Here is a 16,271-nt window from a genome sequence, read left to right as displayed (position 1 = left end):
TACCCAGGTTTCTACAGGCTGCCAGGTTGTTGCTGCCTTGGTCCATTACCAGCACCATGGGAGTGAAGCCAGTGTCAAGCACCTTTTCCACCGCCTCCATGATTTTGGTTTTTAAGACCCCATGCTTCATGGTCCCAGATGACAAGAAGTACCCTATGGGTTGTTTCCATTTCCCAGTTAGACTACGGATCATGAAAACCCCTGCATGGTTGGCTGGTCTTCCCCCTTCGTCATACCCTTCTACTTCATCTTTCGAGATGTTATAATTTAGGCTACATTTCAATGTAATTTCATCAAATGTGATGGCAACGTGCCTATCTCGCTCTTCCATATGCTGCACTTGATGTTTAAGTGCATACAGCACAGGTTCATGCCATCCCGGCCCGATGTCTACTCTCTGCAAGATATTTGAAAGGGTCCTGGCTGTAGGGAGCTTGAAAATTCTCCTCATGGTTCGGTAGGCTTTTGGCCCTGTACCCTTAACCTGTAACGCCCAACTTTTCATGAAGTTGCTCCACCGAATGGCCCTTGGTTTTTTTTTGGCATTATCAATTTGCTCGTTGACAAATTGTGCGGCTTGTTTTGGCAATACTTTGGAAATTTCCCTCTTTAATGTTTGTTTGCTGATAGATGGTGTCTTTTTCTTTAGCCTTGACAGCTTTGATTTGTAGCAGCCAATTTTTCTTTTCAGTTTTTCCACTGTGTTGTCATTGCTGACACTGGCCAGTACATCAGTGCCTAAAAAGAAATGTGACAACTGTAACAACAGACTTATGCACAGACTACTACCTATGCAGTGTTCAACACTCAGAATGTATCTGTTACCACCATTTGCCATTAAATCACTTACTATCCAGGATCTCTGAGTCTGTTGTCTCAATTTCAAGTGCGACCCGTTTTCGGGGTGGTGGACGAACTGTGTCTTGAGATTTAGGGGGGTTGGGACAGTCTACTAGCCAGGGTACGGCCATTGGCAGTAGGCCAGATTTCCTGCAGAATGCAAAGTATTGTAATGTTTATATTTCTACAAACACACTGTAAGCCCAGTTATGAATTGTCTGAGTAAAAAATGTTGAAGGTGTAATCAAAACTTTAGTGTTGCACAAATGAACATATATTGACTTTTTTGTACAATGAACAAAGGCTTTGCCACTCAGATGAACAGACTGCGATGAAGACTGGGAAAGACTCAAATTTATTTTGTCTTTACTGAATTGGGGGGGGGGGGGGGGGGGGGGGGGGGGGGGGGGGGGGGGGGGGGGGGGGGGGGGGGGGGGGGGGGGGGGGGGGGGGGGGGGGGGGGTGGGGGGGGGGTGGGGGGGGGGGGGGGGGTGGGGGGTTGGGGGGGGGGGTGGGGGGGTGTAAATAAAAATCGAGGGAAGGAGACAGAGGTAATAAAGATGCTAAAGCACAAGTGAAATCCAGGAGGATTTACAATATTATGTGAACTCCAGGCAAATGTGAGGACAAACACAAGGACAAGGGCACCAAAGCACTTTGAGTCAACTAGATATAGTATGTATAAATACATTTGAGATATGATTTGGTTTGAAGACACATGTAGGATGGTAATGGCAATCAACAGAAAACATGACACCAGGATAAGGTGACTCCGCAAATACGAAGACATCCCATGGAAAAAGTCTAGAACTTTTCAAACATATATGGGTTGAAATTAAAAAATAAAAGAGGTCATCAAACAATGACAATAGTTCAATGCACAGTCAACATCAATGAAAGGCAAGGGGTCTGACAATGTAAATAAGCTTACAGTTCTGGAAGGATCTCAACTGTTGCAACAGAATGAGTCCATGAAAGTCCAAAAGATGGAGGCATACACAGTGATATAAAATACAGAGTGCAGCAATATACAAATTGTTGAGTGCATGGCAAAGTTCTTAAAGGTTGAGGGGGATGGCCTCTTGTTAGTGGACTGGAATGGCCTTTGGTGAACAGGGGGCATGGCTAGACAGTGAATGACTGCAGCATCCTGGAAAGAACAAATACATGCACAATACAGAGTGCAGCAATATACAAATTGTTGAGTGCATGGCAAAGTTCTTAAAGGTTGAGGGGGATGGCCTCTTGTTAGTGGACTGGAATGGCCTTTGGTGAACAGGGGGCATGGCTAGACGGTGAATGACTGCAGCATCCTGGAAGGAACATAAATACAAGCCATGATTCTCCATGTCATACAGTGTGTGTAACCTGTTGCGGATCCTGACGACGCTCTCTGCTTGTGAGGAGCAAAAGCCTTATGCTTGATTCAAGCCAGCAATGGTAGAGGAGGAGCACTCAATGTGTGGCTCTCTAAATATGTAATTAGTTGTATTTTTTTTGTAAAGCAACCCAACATTTTAAATTATTTTTTGTGAATATGTGTGTTTTGAATTTGCAACATTACCACAAGTAATCAGGCTAAACATCTGGGTTTACAGTATGTTGAAAACTTATAGAGTATCAAGTGTCATTTTCAGAATATGAAATGGCAATGTCTCTACCTGTCCAATGGGTTCACAAATTGTGAAATGGCGAAATGGTCACTGCATACTTTCCTATGCTTCATTTCATCGGTCTGTAAACCACATAGGTCCTCCCGCCTGATGTTATTAATCCATTCTGCACACCTGCAGAAAATAACAGTAGTGTGTTTTAATATCACAGATATCCTTGGTTAACATTTGCGCTGGTTCATGTTTTCTATTTTGCCACTAGGGGGAGATACAACACAAATTATAGGGGTCTGGCTTTTTTGTTGAAATTGAGTTTCCGTCAGAGGAAAGTCTATGTGAGTTTCTCCACTTCAATAGGACAAGGACTGGATACTTTGCCGTGGATATGTTTAGTCTGGCGATTTTAAAGTTAATTGAGTTAAATTTTGAAAGGAAAATGTTAGATGCATATGTGGGCATCATCATAACACGAATAAACAAAGCCCACTGCACAGTTGTCAGATCATTTCAGCGCCTCGATTCATCATTTGCGGGTTGTTGCGCTAGCAGGCTATCCAACTTTGTTTTACGGCGACATAACGGTGGCATCATCTGCCTACCCAACACATCCTTTTAAGGTAAGACAATTAGTTAATATAGCACTTGATGTGGCACGTCGTTGGCGTATTATATACGAGCAAAATAATAGTTTCTAGGTGACGTATGCTATGCTAAAACTGTGGTGGGAGGTGCTGGACATTGAAAACAGCCTTCCTTGCAGATCATCGACAGTATGCATTTCTAAATCAGAAGTGAAAAAAGGTACTCGGTAGGCCTAGAAAATTAAATGTTGTGCTCGCATTAGAAGTTAAGCACACAAAGTTATGTCTTTTGACACACAATGTTCTCATCATGTTGCTCAAATATCATTGTGCCCATCTGACATCTGCACATCAGGCTTAGGCTATCAAAACGAAACTATACCTTTTTTTTTCTTTGGGAAATGAATGAAATGCCACCTCCTTGTTCCTTCCTGTGGACTTGTAACACCCTACAGCAGCACATTGTGTGCCTATATATTTTGGTGTATTTGGGGCATTTGGGTCCTTTGCGTAATTGTGATCGGTGTTAGCCATGTTTTTGACTGATGCTGAATGAATGAACCGTTGGCGACGCGTCCTTGACTACCAAAATCAAAATGGCGGACGGCGTCGGTGAGGTAACAATACAGGCCAATAGAACTTTCCCCTCTCTTCTTCTTTCCTCTCTGGCGTGCGTGTGTCGGGGGGGGTTGACAACCCCAGACAAAAGCCATATTGTGTGACACACATTTTTCACCAGTGTGCACAACACATGGCAGACCTACACATGACTGTGGGCATCCCCACTATTCTAGAATTCTATTATTCATGTTCTAGAATTCTATTGCATTCCATTGTGTTCCATCCTATTCTACTCCATTCTATTCTTTTCTGGTGGTGTTCTATTGTAATCTGATTTTTTCCCTTTTGTTCACCGCAAAGTAGGTTATAGTGTAAAAAAAATGCTTGATTAAGAGCTGATTTTGAACACTGATTTGCTTTTTTTTTTACTGCGCAGTGTGTTTCGCCCACCAGCTGACTAGCCACAAGGATGCTTGATTAGCCTGGGAACACCCATACTGCCTTACGTTCTACACAATCGTTTTGATCTGAAAGACTCACTTGTGATTAGGTCTGGTGGTAACCAGGCAAATGCTTGATGCCACCGAAATAAAATCATGGAATCAAATACACTTTGTGTTATTCAAACAAACACGTGGCCTAAGTTCAAAGCATATCCAAAGAGGTTGTTCAATAGGCCTAGCCAGACGACCGCAGCATTTGAATGCTTTGGCCTTTTCTTTCTTTCATGCCTCTGGTCTTACTGTGCTCACCAAGAAACCTCAAATTATCAGCAGTGAAACATCAACAATGACTTAATTCTAATCTTAAGTAAGTTATTCTGTATCCAGCCATCCAGCAGTCTGTACATGACAGCATGAACACACGTACACCTCTTGCCAAAATAGTTGTCCCCTGTGCGCGCACACACACACAGATGCACGCACGCAGGAAAACACTGAAATGGAGGCTCACAAAAATGGAAAGATCAAGATATGCACTTGACTTGTCCAGAGTAGAGATGACATATTAGCTTGGGAAACATGGACAAAACCCATTAGCCCATTACTGTATATTTAAATTGATTTAAATTGGAGTTCCTTTAGTCATTAGAAAAAAGGGAATGAGAGCACGTTGGGCAAGTAAAGAGAGAGAGAGAGAGAGAGAGAGAGAGAGAGAGAGAGAGAGAGAGAGAGAGAGAGAGAGAGAGAGAGAGAGAGAGAGAGAGAGAGAGAGAGAGAGGACAGAAGGGCAAACACAGTTGGTGCAGTGTGCACTAGGCCTGGGCGGAGTGAGGTGGAGTACGGAGGTTGGCATTTAAGAGACGTTGGAGGAGAGGGGAGAGGAGGGTGGTGTGTGTGTGTGTGTGTGTGTGTGTGTGTGTGTGTGTGTGTGTGTGTGTGTGTGTGGAGGGGTGGTGCACATTGAAGTGCGTAGGACTCTGAAGAGAGCGTAGGCCGAGTCCCCTCCTACTGGCCAGCACAAGACTCAATAGCACTTCTGTTCACACACACACACACACACACACACACACACACACACACACACACACACACACACACACACACACACACACACACACACACACACACACACACACACACACACACACACACACACACACACACACACACACACACACACACACACACACACGTTTTGGGAGAATGAGGGGGAGAAAGATTGTGTGTGTGTGTGTGTGTGTGTGAGCGAGAGAGAGCGAGAGAGAGAGCGCGAGAGAGAGAGAGAGAGAATACTGTGTTGTAGTGTATGTGAAATGCAAGTGTGTTCGACTCTGATGCTTGCATTCCATCCATCTGTCCATTCATATTCCATTCTTGTTTGTCAGACTTTCATGCTGTCAGAGAGAGAGAGAGCGAGAGAGAGAGAGAGCGAGAAAAAGTAAAGAGAGAAAAGTGTTGCCGCCGATGACCGCTTGTCTAATGTCTATCCATCCCACCCAAACTCGGGGGAAATGCCTTCTTAGAGTCACCATCACATCATTTCCCCCATTAGATCATAACAGGCTGATGAAAGACTCAGTGACTAAGACCAAGGTGGCAGCTACTCTTACCTCACCAAGATGGCAGCCACTCTTACCTCACCAAGATGGCACCCTCACAGCACCAGCCTCTTACCTCACCAAGATGGCACCCTCACAGCACCAGCTCAAAGAAGGTGGATCTAACAAGAAGCGTCATTTTGTTTCTTTTCCGGTATCCACTTTATGTCGGGTGAACGCCCCTTTAGGAGACCTTCGGTTAGGAGACCTTCGGAGTCCTGAGGTTGAGAATCAATGAAGTCCCCTTAGCACTGTAGATGGCGGTAGCGCACGTCTTGCGCAAATACCTCAAAAAGAGAAGAAGGAGTAGGGGACAACGCCCCCTTAGGAGACCCAACTTGAGCACACGCTTTTGCATTGAGTGGGCGTGTTTTGCGTTATCTTGGTTTGATTCAGTATTTTTGACCAGCTTCTGCCAAATAGTTACTCTTTATGAACAGGAAGTTGGTCTTGATCAAAGAGTCGCAGGATCAAATCCCATACCCAGTGAGATGACTACAGCCGTGGTCTAGTAGTGGTTAAGGAGATGGGCTTTCAGATCAGAGGGTTGCAGGTTTGAGTCCCACCTTTACTACTCCCATTGCACTCTGTAGCAAAACACAGAACCCCACACTGCTCCAAGGACTGTAACCAATATCCTGCACTTAAAATAACGGTAATTCACTTTAGATTGTAGTATAAATACTTCAGCTAAGTGTAATGCAATGTAATGAATGTAACTTGGGGCAGTAAAAAGCAAGGGGTCTCCTGGTTTGCATCCTCACCTATGGAGAACTCTTGCCTTGAGTAAGCAGTCACATTGTCCTACAGTGGGACTGCAGATAGGCCTACATAAAGAGGTTTAAATAAAAACTTACTTGAAGTAGGGCTGCACAATTTATCGAAAATAATCAAAAATCGTAATTTAATCGTGATATCATAATCGTGATTTCATCGGGATGTAATCGTGGCAGTAGTGACCTGCCTTCAGGCGTCGTTGAAGCCAGAGCATACAGACAGGCTGGTGTTTCTGACCAGAAATCTGTCCACAAAAGGTTCATGATATTGCCTTTTACATAATTATTACAATTCTGTTACATTTTGTTCATTCCGTATATAATTCATTATTGGTTATATTTCATTTTGTTAGAATGTTTACAAAAAAATAAATAATCATGATTAATAACATTAATCGTGATTCCGATTTTTTTTTTTTTTTTTTTAAATATTTTTTTGGTCTTTTTGACTTTATTTGTGATAGTATAGTGAAGATGGTGACAGGAAGTGAGTGGGGAGAGAGAGACGGGGAAGGACCGGCAAAGGACCCGGGCCGGGAATCGAACCCAGGTCGGCCGCATAGTAGACGAGTGCCCTACCATTAGGCCACGGTAGGGCAGTGATTTCAATTTTGACCCAAATAATCGTGATTATCATTTCATCCATAATCGTGTAGCCCTAACTTGAAGCTAGGGCTGCACAATTAATCGAAAAATAATCAAAATCGCGATAAAATAGTGAAATCGAACTAATGATTTTAATCGTGATTTAATTGTGGCAATAATGACCTACTTTTGAGAGCGTCCTTGAAGCCAGAACATACTGACAGGCTGGTGTTTCTGGCCAGAAATCTGTCCACCTAAGTTTCATGCTATTGCCTTTACATAATTATTACAATTCATTTTATTTTGCTCATCCCGTATGTAATTCATTCTTGGTTATATTTCATCTTGTTATAATTTTTAAAAAAATCTGCAAAAATCAATCATCGTGATTAATAATCGTGATTATGATTTTGACCAAAATAATCGTGATTATGATTTTTTCCATAATCGTGCAGCCCTACTTGAAGCTGCTGAGTAGGAGTATCAGCTCGAGCTCGGTTATCATATTGAAAAATCTTTGGTTTATCTAACTAGCCAACCAACAGACATCGAGTACCACTGAGCGGGCTTCGTGTGTGTGTGTGTGTGTATGTGTCTGTGTGTGTGTGTGTGTGTGTGTGTGAGAGAGAGTGTGAATGGGGAAATCACAGCAGTCCTACAGCAGAAATAAGGAAGCAGAGTCCCAGATATCAGATATTGCATAAGACAGCACATGAGTGAACATTGAGCAGTGTGTAACACTACCGCAGGGCAGAGCAACACAAGAGTGTACACGTGGGCGTCTTTAATTGAAGATAACTAGGCCTGTTCTACCGCTGCTGCCTTTGGAAAAAAAAGTCCCCATTTTTGTCATTGTGACACAGCATACCACAACACACAATGCGCACTAACCAAATTTCCATCATGCCTGGGCAAGGGGGGCAACTTTACAGACGACCCAAGGCAGCGGCATGGGAGAAAGATACCATGGTCTCTGTGAGGGTATCTCGGTCAAGGAGGAGGATGGGGCAAAACGCAGGTGTTATTCTGGTCACCCAGCTCCTGCAGAAAAGCCTACTAGCCTACTCCCGCCCTACTCCCCATTGCCGCTTGAAGTCGGCCTGCAAGCATTCAAAAAGGGATGAGGTGATGACAGAACAGAAGATTTGTTGCTTTTGCTGCTGGACATTTATAGACAAGCACACACGTATACGCGCATACGCGCGCGCGCGCACACACACACACACACACACACACACACACACACACACACACACACACACACACACACAGCTGTGTTGTGCCGGTATAAAGATACAGTGGCAGTCCGTAGTCCACAACATCGCCCCACCCTGCCCCGCGCCTCCTCACTGTTCCCCTCCCCGTGATCCCTCCCTCCGTAAAAGCTAAAGCTGTTACTATGGACAAAAACACCATAAATTTCATTCATTGTCCCAGCTGCTCTTCACATCAGTGAGCAAGACAAGGCAGAGACGGCCAGCCAGAGACCAGAGCAGAGCCCTGTCTGCCAAAGCAAACCTGGAGGAGGAGGAGAGAGAGAGAGAGAGAGAGAGACAGAGAGAGAGACAGAGAGAGAGAGAGAGAGAGAGAGAGAGAGAGAGAGAGAGAGAGAGAGAGACAGAGAGAGAGACAGAGAGAGAGAGAGAGAGAGAGAGAGAGAGAGAGAGACAGGCAGGCAGACAGGCAGAGACAGTCAGGGAGACAGACACAGACAGACAGACAGACAGAGACAAAAGCTTCCAGCGTAAAGACTGTAAGGGTAGAACCAAGTGCCACCTCCACCGTCTTCCATATGTTAGATTATGAAACACACACACACACACACACACACACACACACACACACACACACACACACACACACACACACACACACACACACACACACACACACACACACACACACACACACACACACACCAGCTTCTATTCATTACAGAAGCAGATTCCAAAGGCAACCTCAGTAACTAAAGAAGTTATAGTCCCCATAAAACATGTTATGACATTTTATTTCCCAGGCAGGTATGCAAAGATATGGGCTGCTGTAGGTTAAAAACTGGCCCATCCCCATTCTCGATACAGTTTCAAGGGAAGGTTAAAGGTTAAAGAGAAGTCCACAGCGTACATTGCCCATAACAGTCACGTTAAAAGGCAAATGTTTGGCTAGTAAGGTTATGTTATATCCATATTGGAGGGTGATGAATATGAAAAGTTGATTTAGAGGCCTACCTCTGATGAATATGAAAAGTTGATTTAGAGGCCTACCTAAAACAGGCCATCTCCCCACTCCCGAAGGGGGCATTCACAACATGACAGACCACCACCACCACAACAACTGAGGGGCTAAGCTACCATGTAAACGGTCTGTAAAATGGACAATCATGAATTAGCCGGACTGATTGGCTTCACAATGACAGTATTTAGTCGTTTGAAATTACAGGGCCGACGACACGAGAGCTTCTTTGAAGACACAATCTCAAGATGACTCTAGGCTACCATGTGGCACTCTCTCTCCCTCTCCCTGCCTCTCCTCACATGGTTTGCATGCTAAGTGCACATGTGTGCAGAAAGTAAGGAGGGATAGGAGAGGAAGAGAGGGAAAGATTGGGGAAAGAGAGAAAGCAAGAGAGAGAGCGAGAGCAAAAGAGAGCAAGAGTGAGAGAGGAAGATCAAAAGAGAGCGAGAAAGACAGAGAGAGAGAGAAAGAGCAAAAGAGAGCAAGAAAGCACAAGAGAGAAAGTGAAAAAGTTAGACAGAACAAGAGAAAGGGAAGAAAAGAGAAGGAAGTAATCCTGCACACTTGATGCTGATCAAAGTGAGTATGCATGAGGACCCACGGAAGAACAATAACAGCACGAATAAACCAAGCGCGACGCCATTGAAGCGACAGTGAATCGCTTCTGTGCAGCAAGAGCGATTCGAGCGATTGAAGCGACTAGCGTATGTCCGTTACAGGCAGAAGGCAAAGCATTCAAACATTTCCATTGGCTGTGGTCACTGACCTCTATACAGTCATTGGCTGCCGCGGCTGGTCGCCGAACCGTGTCATAGAAAGTAACCAGGATTTCAACTTCAAACTGTCGCTCTCGGCGTGCGAATCGCCTCTTGTCTCCAGAATAGCTTTTGTCGCGCGACTCAATACGAAGTCAATTACTTCCGTCGCTCGCCTCGCTCATGTCGCGCTTGGTATATTTGTGCGGTAACACATTGGGTCCCACTGTACACCAGCATTCATGCAGTCATTCTTTTTTTTTTTTTTTTTTTAAATGTCTGTGGTCTTTTTCAACTTTATTTGATAGGATGGTGTGAGAGGTGGACAGGAAGCGAATTGGGAGAGAGACAGGGAGGGGTCGGCAAAGGACCCGGGCTGGGAATCAAACCCGGGTCAGCCGCATGGTAGGCGAGTGCCCTACCGGTTGGCCACGGCAGGGCCTCATGCAGTCGTTCTACATTTTCTACATAGCAGGGGTTCTTTCCTAACTTAGGGCCCACTCAAAATTTTCCCAAATATCCACGGCCCATCTCTGAACCAATACAATAAATAAATAGCACCATAAGCAAAGCAGTCAACAGCAATGCACACAAATGTCATCTAGATTTGAAATAAATTATTTCAGGGCGCAAAAGGGTGGGTTAGGCCAGGTCTTCCCTTGACAGCTGATCCAACTGAGCAACTGCACGGCGTTGGCCATTCAGTGGAAAGTGAACTATGGTCGAGAACACAAGAAAAACTCCTCCAAAAAACCACCTCAATCACAAGACAGCAGGAAAAGGCTGAACTTTAACTCCAAACCAAAACCACCACGTGAAAACAAATGAGAAATGAGGCTGGTTGGTTTGTGTTGGTTGGTCGAGTCCAATGAGAGAGAGAGATAGAGAGAGAGAGAGAGAGAGAGAGAGAGAGAGAAAGAAAGAAAGAAAGAAAGAAAGAAAGAAAGAAAGAAAGAAAGAAAGAAAGAAAGAAAGAGAGAGAAAAAGAGAGAGAGAGAGAAAGAATCCGGGTCAAGAAAGACAAATAACAGTGGTCTGCTGGCCGTGTGAGATCCAGACGCGTAGCATCTGCATCAGTGCACAGATGTCCAACCACATGTATGCAGATGCAGGTTGGTCTGGTGTCTGGGGGGGGCGAGCAGGCATGGCATGCACAGGGCAAAAGGCCTTCATCCCCACAGCAAAAACACATGATGATCATGCCCAGGGCCGGCCGCTGACAGCTTTGGCTGGGCCCGGGACAAAGACATCTGGAAGGGCCCCAAAACCAATAAATCTAATGAGAATCCGATTTTGGGCACCCTCTCTCCCTGGGCCCGGGACAAGTGACCCCTTTGCACCCCCGTGTCAGCTTCCCTGATCATGCCACTGAGGAAATCAAGTCAAACTAAATCACAGCTCAGCAACAAAAAAACGCTAAAACCTCACACATGTGAACCATAGACGACCCCCCTAAAAAAACTCACACACATGACCTGTGGGTGACCGGTTCACTATGCTACAGCATGTGAGATTTTGCCTGCATTTTTCCAGTAATTTGGCTACAAAGACGCAGGAGTGCTTATCGGGCATGAGCTTCAGAGGTCAGCAACAAGACTGAAAGGCACAAGTCAAATAGCATGTTAAATTACCGGAATCTGTAGGGCTGGGTGATATGGGAAAAAACCTATATCACGATATGGATTACTTCATATCACGATAACGATATACATCACGATATACCACAATTATTTATGTTTTCAGTTATTCTCTTTATTTCCTCTATTTTGTCCTGTCGCAAAACCACATTTCTTTAAAATGAATCTTTTTATTCTATTTTTTACAGTTAAATGAACTTAGACAGGGTATCTGCACATTTTTCATCACCCAATTTAATACTTTTTAATACCATTTTCAAGACCTCCAACATTAAAATTAATACCACTACACGGGTGTGCGTGTGTGTGTTACATGGTATAATATTGCTGTTGTTATTACATTGCTATAATGTAATGTAATACATACATTCACACTGCTCACTGTGTTATTTTATTCTCATTGCCTGCTCCCTAGTCACTTTCTGCACCAGATGTTTGTCATGACTTGTCAAAGAGGTTTCTGTATTTTTTCATGAAATCGGCCCCTTCCTTAGATAATTCATTATAATTTCAAATCAAGTAGCCAGCATCTGTGTAACTCCATGTGCTAAAATATTCTTTCAGTTGATCTGGCTGCTGCATAGGTGGGCCCAAACTCTAATACCCTAGTCATTTTTGTGCTTAATTTAACCATAGAGATGACAACAAAAAAGAATGAGGTGGCGCACACACACATTACCCATTAGTTTAAAACATCATTAACCAAAAAGTCATCCAAAACTGAAACAGTTTCAAAATTGTGTATATTTGAAAAGTTTGATGACATTTCATGAAATACCTTCAATATAAAAATTAAAAATGGACCAACAATTCATCTTTTATAATGGATAAATATTGGAGTGCAGTGAGTGCACCTTAGTCTAGGAGAGATAACACCTGTGGTGTCAAAAGGGTTAAAAAGGAACGACTGTGTAGTAGGCGTCCTACTTTTAGTTTAGCAAGTCGTTCTTCAGAGTGGGAGCAAAGAAACAGCAGCAGTGGAACTTAATGTGAATTCCACAAACATTTCCCTAACCGCTGACACCTGACTGGAATAGCGACGCAAACACCATGTGTTTACCGATTTGGACATCCTCGCATATCCTCATTGCGACATCTAGCCTAGTAGAAAACACTTCGTTAACTTGCCCGATTTATGTTACATTTTACACACACTTCCACCGCTTGCAACTTCACTACACTCGTGCTCACTTCGGATTGAATTAGCATCTGACAGCATCAAATAATACGCCTCGAAGCTCGAGGACACTTTGTAGCATATTTTATGAATGCATTCATGAAATGATAATAGCGTTAGCAAACACAAAACCTAAACGAGATTGCATGGCTAACATTAGGAGAATGAGTATTATAGAGCACAAGCAGGCTAGATGACGAGATACAAAGTTTGAAAACAATGCAACCATTTTAAGACTTACGCTTTCGACGAGTAAACTGGCACCACAGATATAGCTTCCACGCTGCATATTGGTTGATGAAATTTAACAAGTTTCACTTTCAACTGTACTGCGGTCAGTCACACGCACTGTGGTGGATGGGATTTAGCCTACTAAGTCAGCCATCGCCATCATCCAGCAGGGGGATCCGAACGATAGGGTCTGCTACCCCGGCGGGCCTGTCACTATCGAGTGCATTGTTTACCCCAGGCATGACTGACAGTCTCGAAACCTTGTTGCCGCCTTATAGTTATGAAACAATGTTTTTACGGAAGACTGTCCAGTCATCTATATTTTAATACATTGTGTCTGGGTGAAATTTAATGCCAGGCCTTTTCATATTTAATGCCACACCTCAAAAAATAGCTAAATTTAATGCTTTTCACGGCCTTAAATCACATGTTCTAAATTTAATGCTTTTTAATACTTTTTAATGCACCGCGGGGACCCTGTTAGAGCAGCATACATAGTTGCAACATGTAATTAAATATTAAATTGTATAAAATTGATCAAATTTGTTTATCATGATATAAACGATAGAGGAGAAACGGCGCGATATGCACTTTTCTATCACAATAACGATAAATATCGTCATATTGCCCAGCTCTAAATCTGTGCATGGTCTCAAATGGCAGGAGGAGGACGCTACACCATGCATACAAGGTGGGGGGTCTTTTTCGACTTTATTTGACAGGACTGTGTGAGAGGTGGACATGAAGCGAATGGGGAGAGAGGTGGGGACGGGTCTGCAAAAGGACCCGGGCCGGGAATCGAACCCGGGTCAGCCGCATGACTGGCGAGTGCCCCACCGGTTGGCCACAGCAGGGTCTCATGTAGTATGTTAAGTGTGTGGAGGGGGGAAATTACCTGAATGTGTGTGGGGAAATTACCGTAATCTGTGCATGGTCTCAAATGATTAAGTTATACCTTGCATACAGTGACAAAGACTTGCACTCTATTGTCCTCCTCCTCTACTCTGCCTTTTGGCCAATGTATTGCAATAACAGTAACAGGAGGAGAAAAAGGACATTCTGAACCTAGTGGGATAGCGTAGCGCCGCATCTTTTATTCGCCAGCAAATGTCCTCTCGATGAAGAAGAGTGTTGCGGGCTGCGGCGAGCTTAAACAAACGATTTCACACATGCCGCCCAGTCCAGCTGGAGATGGCAGGCGAAGGGAAGGGAAGGCAAGGCAAGGGAAGACTTGGACGGTGTACAATACATCTACTCTCTGCCAGTGGCCATGTGCTCTGCACTCCGCTGCTCCCAGGGCTGGATTAAGATGGCCTGGGGCCCCTAGGCTAAAAGGTAGCTGTGGGGCCACCCGGCCCCGGAGAGCAAAGTTCACCACAAAGTCACATTGACAGTGTCATAATTACGTACTAGGAATTAAGGCTAACATGCCTACCAACCTTACTCAACATGAGATGAAATGTTTAATATTGCTTGTCATATGTTTCACTTTTGACAAATTAGGGCCGCCTCTGGCAGGTGGGGGCCCCTGGGCTGCAGCCATATCTAGCCTGTGGTGGGGGCCCCTAGGCTGCAGCCATATCTAGCCTGTACAGGGGGCCCCTGGGCTGCAGCCATATCTAGCCTGTGGTGGGGGCCCCTAGGCTGCAGTCATATCTAGCCTGTGGTGGGGGCCCCTAGACAGCAGCCATATCTAGCCTGTGGTGGGGGCCCTAGGCTGCAGCCATATCTAGCCTGTGGTGGGGGTCCCTAGGCTGCAGCCATATCTTGCCCGTGGTGGGGGCCCCTAGGCTGCAGCCATATCTAGCCTGTGCGTAAATACGTCCCTGGCTCCTCTGCTCCGTTTCCGCGCCCTAGCAGCCTTACGTGACGTCACCCTCCTCATCTAGACTCCACGGAGTCCTCTTGTGATCACGACTAGTGCTTTCCATGAAGCACACGGGTGGCATGTGAGGATACCACTCAAAACAACAACAACAGCAACAACTACCAATCACTGGTCCATCACTATCACTCAATGTTAAATGCACAGTTATTATTTAGTACTTCATCACTTCACTGTTATTGGTCCATCACTCTTACTTAGTCCTGTTCATATGACCTGTGCATATGAAGAAACTGACAATAAAACTGACTTGATTTGACTACCAAGTCCGAGGCGAGAAGTAAGATTAGTGAATCCACAACCTACAGCGTACTTGTAACCACTTTCCTCTGCATGCTGAGTACAGTAGAATTAATGGGATTCTGCTACTGTTTTTTTAATGGTCATCTGGATGCCATTTAGTTCTCTTAAAGGACATACGACAGGATATTATTACATTATTACGGTAGAGAAGAAAGTGCTGTTGGACAGGGCAGGTACAGACAGAGAGTCCTTTGGGATGACACACACACACACACACACACACACACACACACACACACACACACACACACACACACACACACACACACACACACACACACACACACACACACACACACAGGGAAAGTTCCAACAACACAGCAAATTCACAGCGATGAGATGGCAGATGTGTCCTACGCGTGCACACGCGCACACACACACACGGCCAGTGTGGCAGGCAGACGATGGGCAGAATTAGGGCGCAGAGAAAATCTGCAATAAGACCCCGGGCCTGGAGCGAGGAGCGTTACAAAAATGCAGGCATTCAACTCAGACCTCGCCATCGACGCACTGAGAGGTGCAGCTGGCGCAGTTTGTCTGGGCCAGCCAGGCCGAATTGCACTCTGGATCTGGAATAACAATAAGGAGTCAGTTAACCCACTCCGGAGAGAGAGAGAGAGAGAGAGAGAGAGAGAGAGAGAGAGAGCATGAGAGAGAGACGCGCACACACGCACACGCAAGCGCACACACACACACACACACGCAAGCGCACACACACACACACACAGAAGATAAACGTCAGCTATTCAGAGGAACAACTCAATACTGGCATTCAGCCACTCTATCTGTGGGCTTCTTAAAAGACACTCTCATCAGAGCTCAGTGCAAAAGGCAGAAGAGAGAGAGAGAGAGAGAGAGAGAGAGAGAGAGAGAGAGAGAGAGAGAGAGAGAGAGAGAGAGAGAGAGAGAGAGAGAGAGAGAGAGAGACACAGAGATTTTGCATTCAAGTTTTATTATTTTTCCCCGGAGCGGTGCAGGGCAGGCAGTCCATACTTTGGCATCTACAGCCAAAAGGCGAACAGCTGTTGAGGCCTGAGTCTGGCACTCACAA

At 44.9% G+C, this 16,271-nt stretch overlaps 2 protein-coding genes across 3 annotated transcripts in view; both read right to left on the bottom strand.

The window, feature by feature from the left end:
* Positions 1-1,214, bottom strand: part of LOC134468617 (uncharacterized) — a 1,580-nt gene extending 366 nt beyond the window's left edge. The window contains exons 1-2 of the mRNA XM_063222513.1: positions 851-1,214; positions 1-738 (exon numbers count right to left, since the gene is read on the bottom strand). The exon at positions 1-738 is cut by the window's left edge and continues 366 nt beyond it. Coding sequence (XP_063078583.1) covers positions 1-738; positions 851-971 — 859 coding nt within the window. The 5' untranslated portion in view covers positions 972-1,214. The remainder of the gene's footprint in view (positions 739-850) is intronic.
* fam49a (family with sequence similarity 49 member A) overlaps positions 1-16,271 on the bottom strand; it is a 79,253-nt gene that overhangs the window by 61,597 nt on the left and 1,385 nt on the right. The window lies entirely within an intron of this gene.

The sequence above is a fragment of the Engraulis encrasicolus genome, chromosome 18 (assembly GCF_034702125.1).
Source record: "Engraulis encrasicolus isolate BLACKSEA-1 chromosome 18, IST_EnEncr_1.0, whole genome shotgun sequence".
Taxonomy (NCBI): Eukaryota; Metazoa; Chordata; class Actinopteri; order Clupeiformes; family Engraulidae; genus Engraulis; species Engraulis encrasicolus.
The sequence above is the reverse complement of the archived record's forward strand: the minus strand, read 5'-3'. Positions and strand labels throughout refer to the sequence as shown.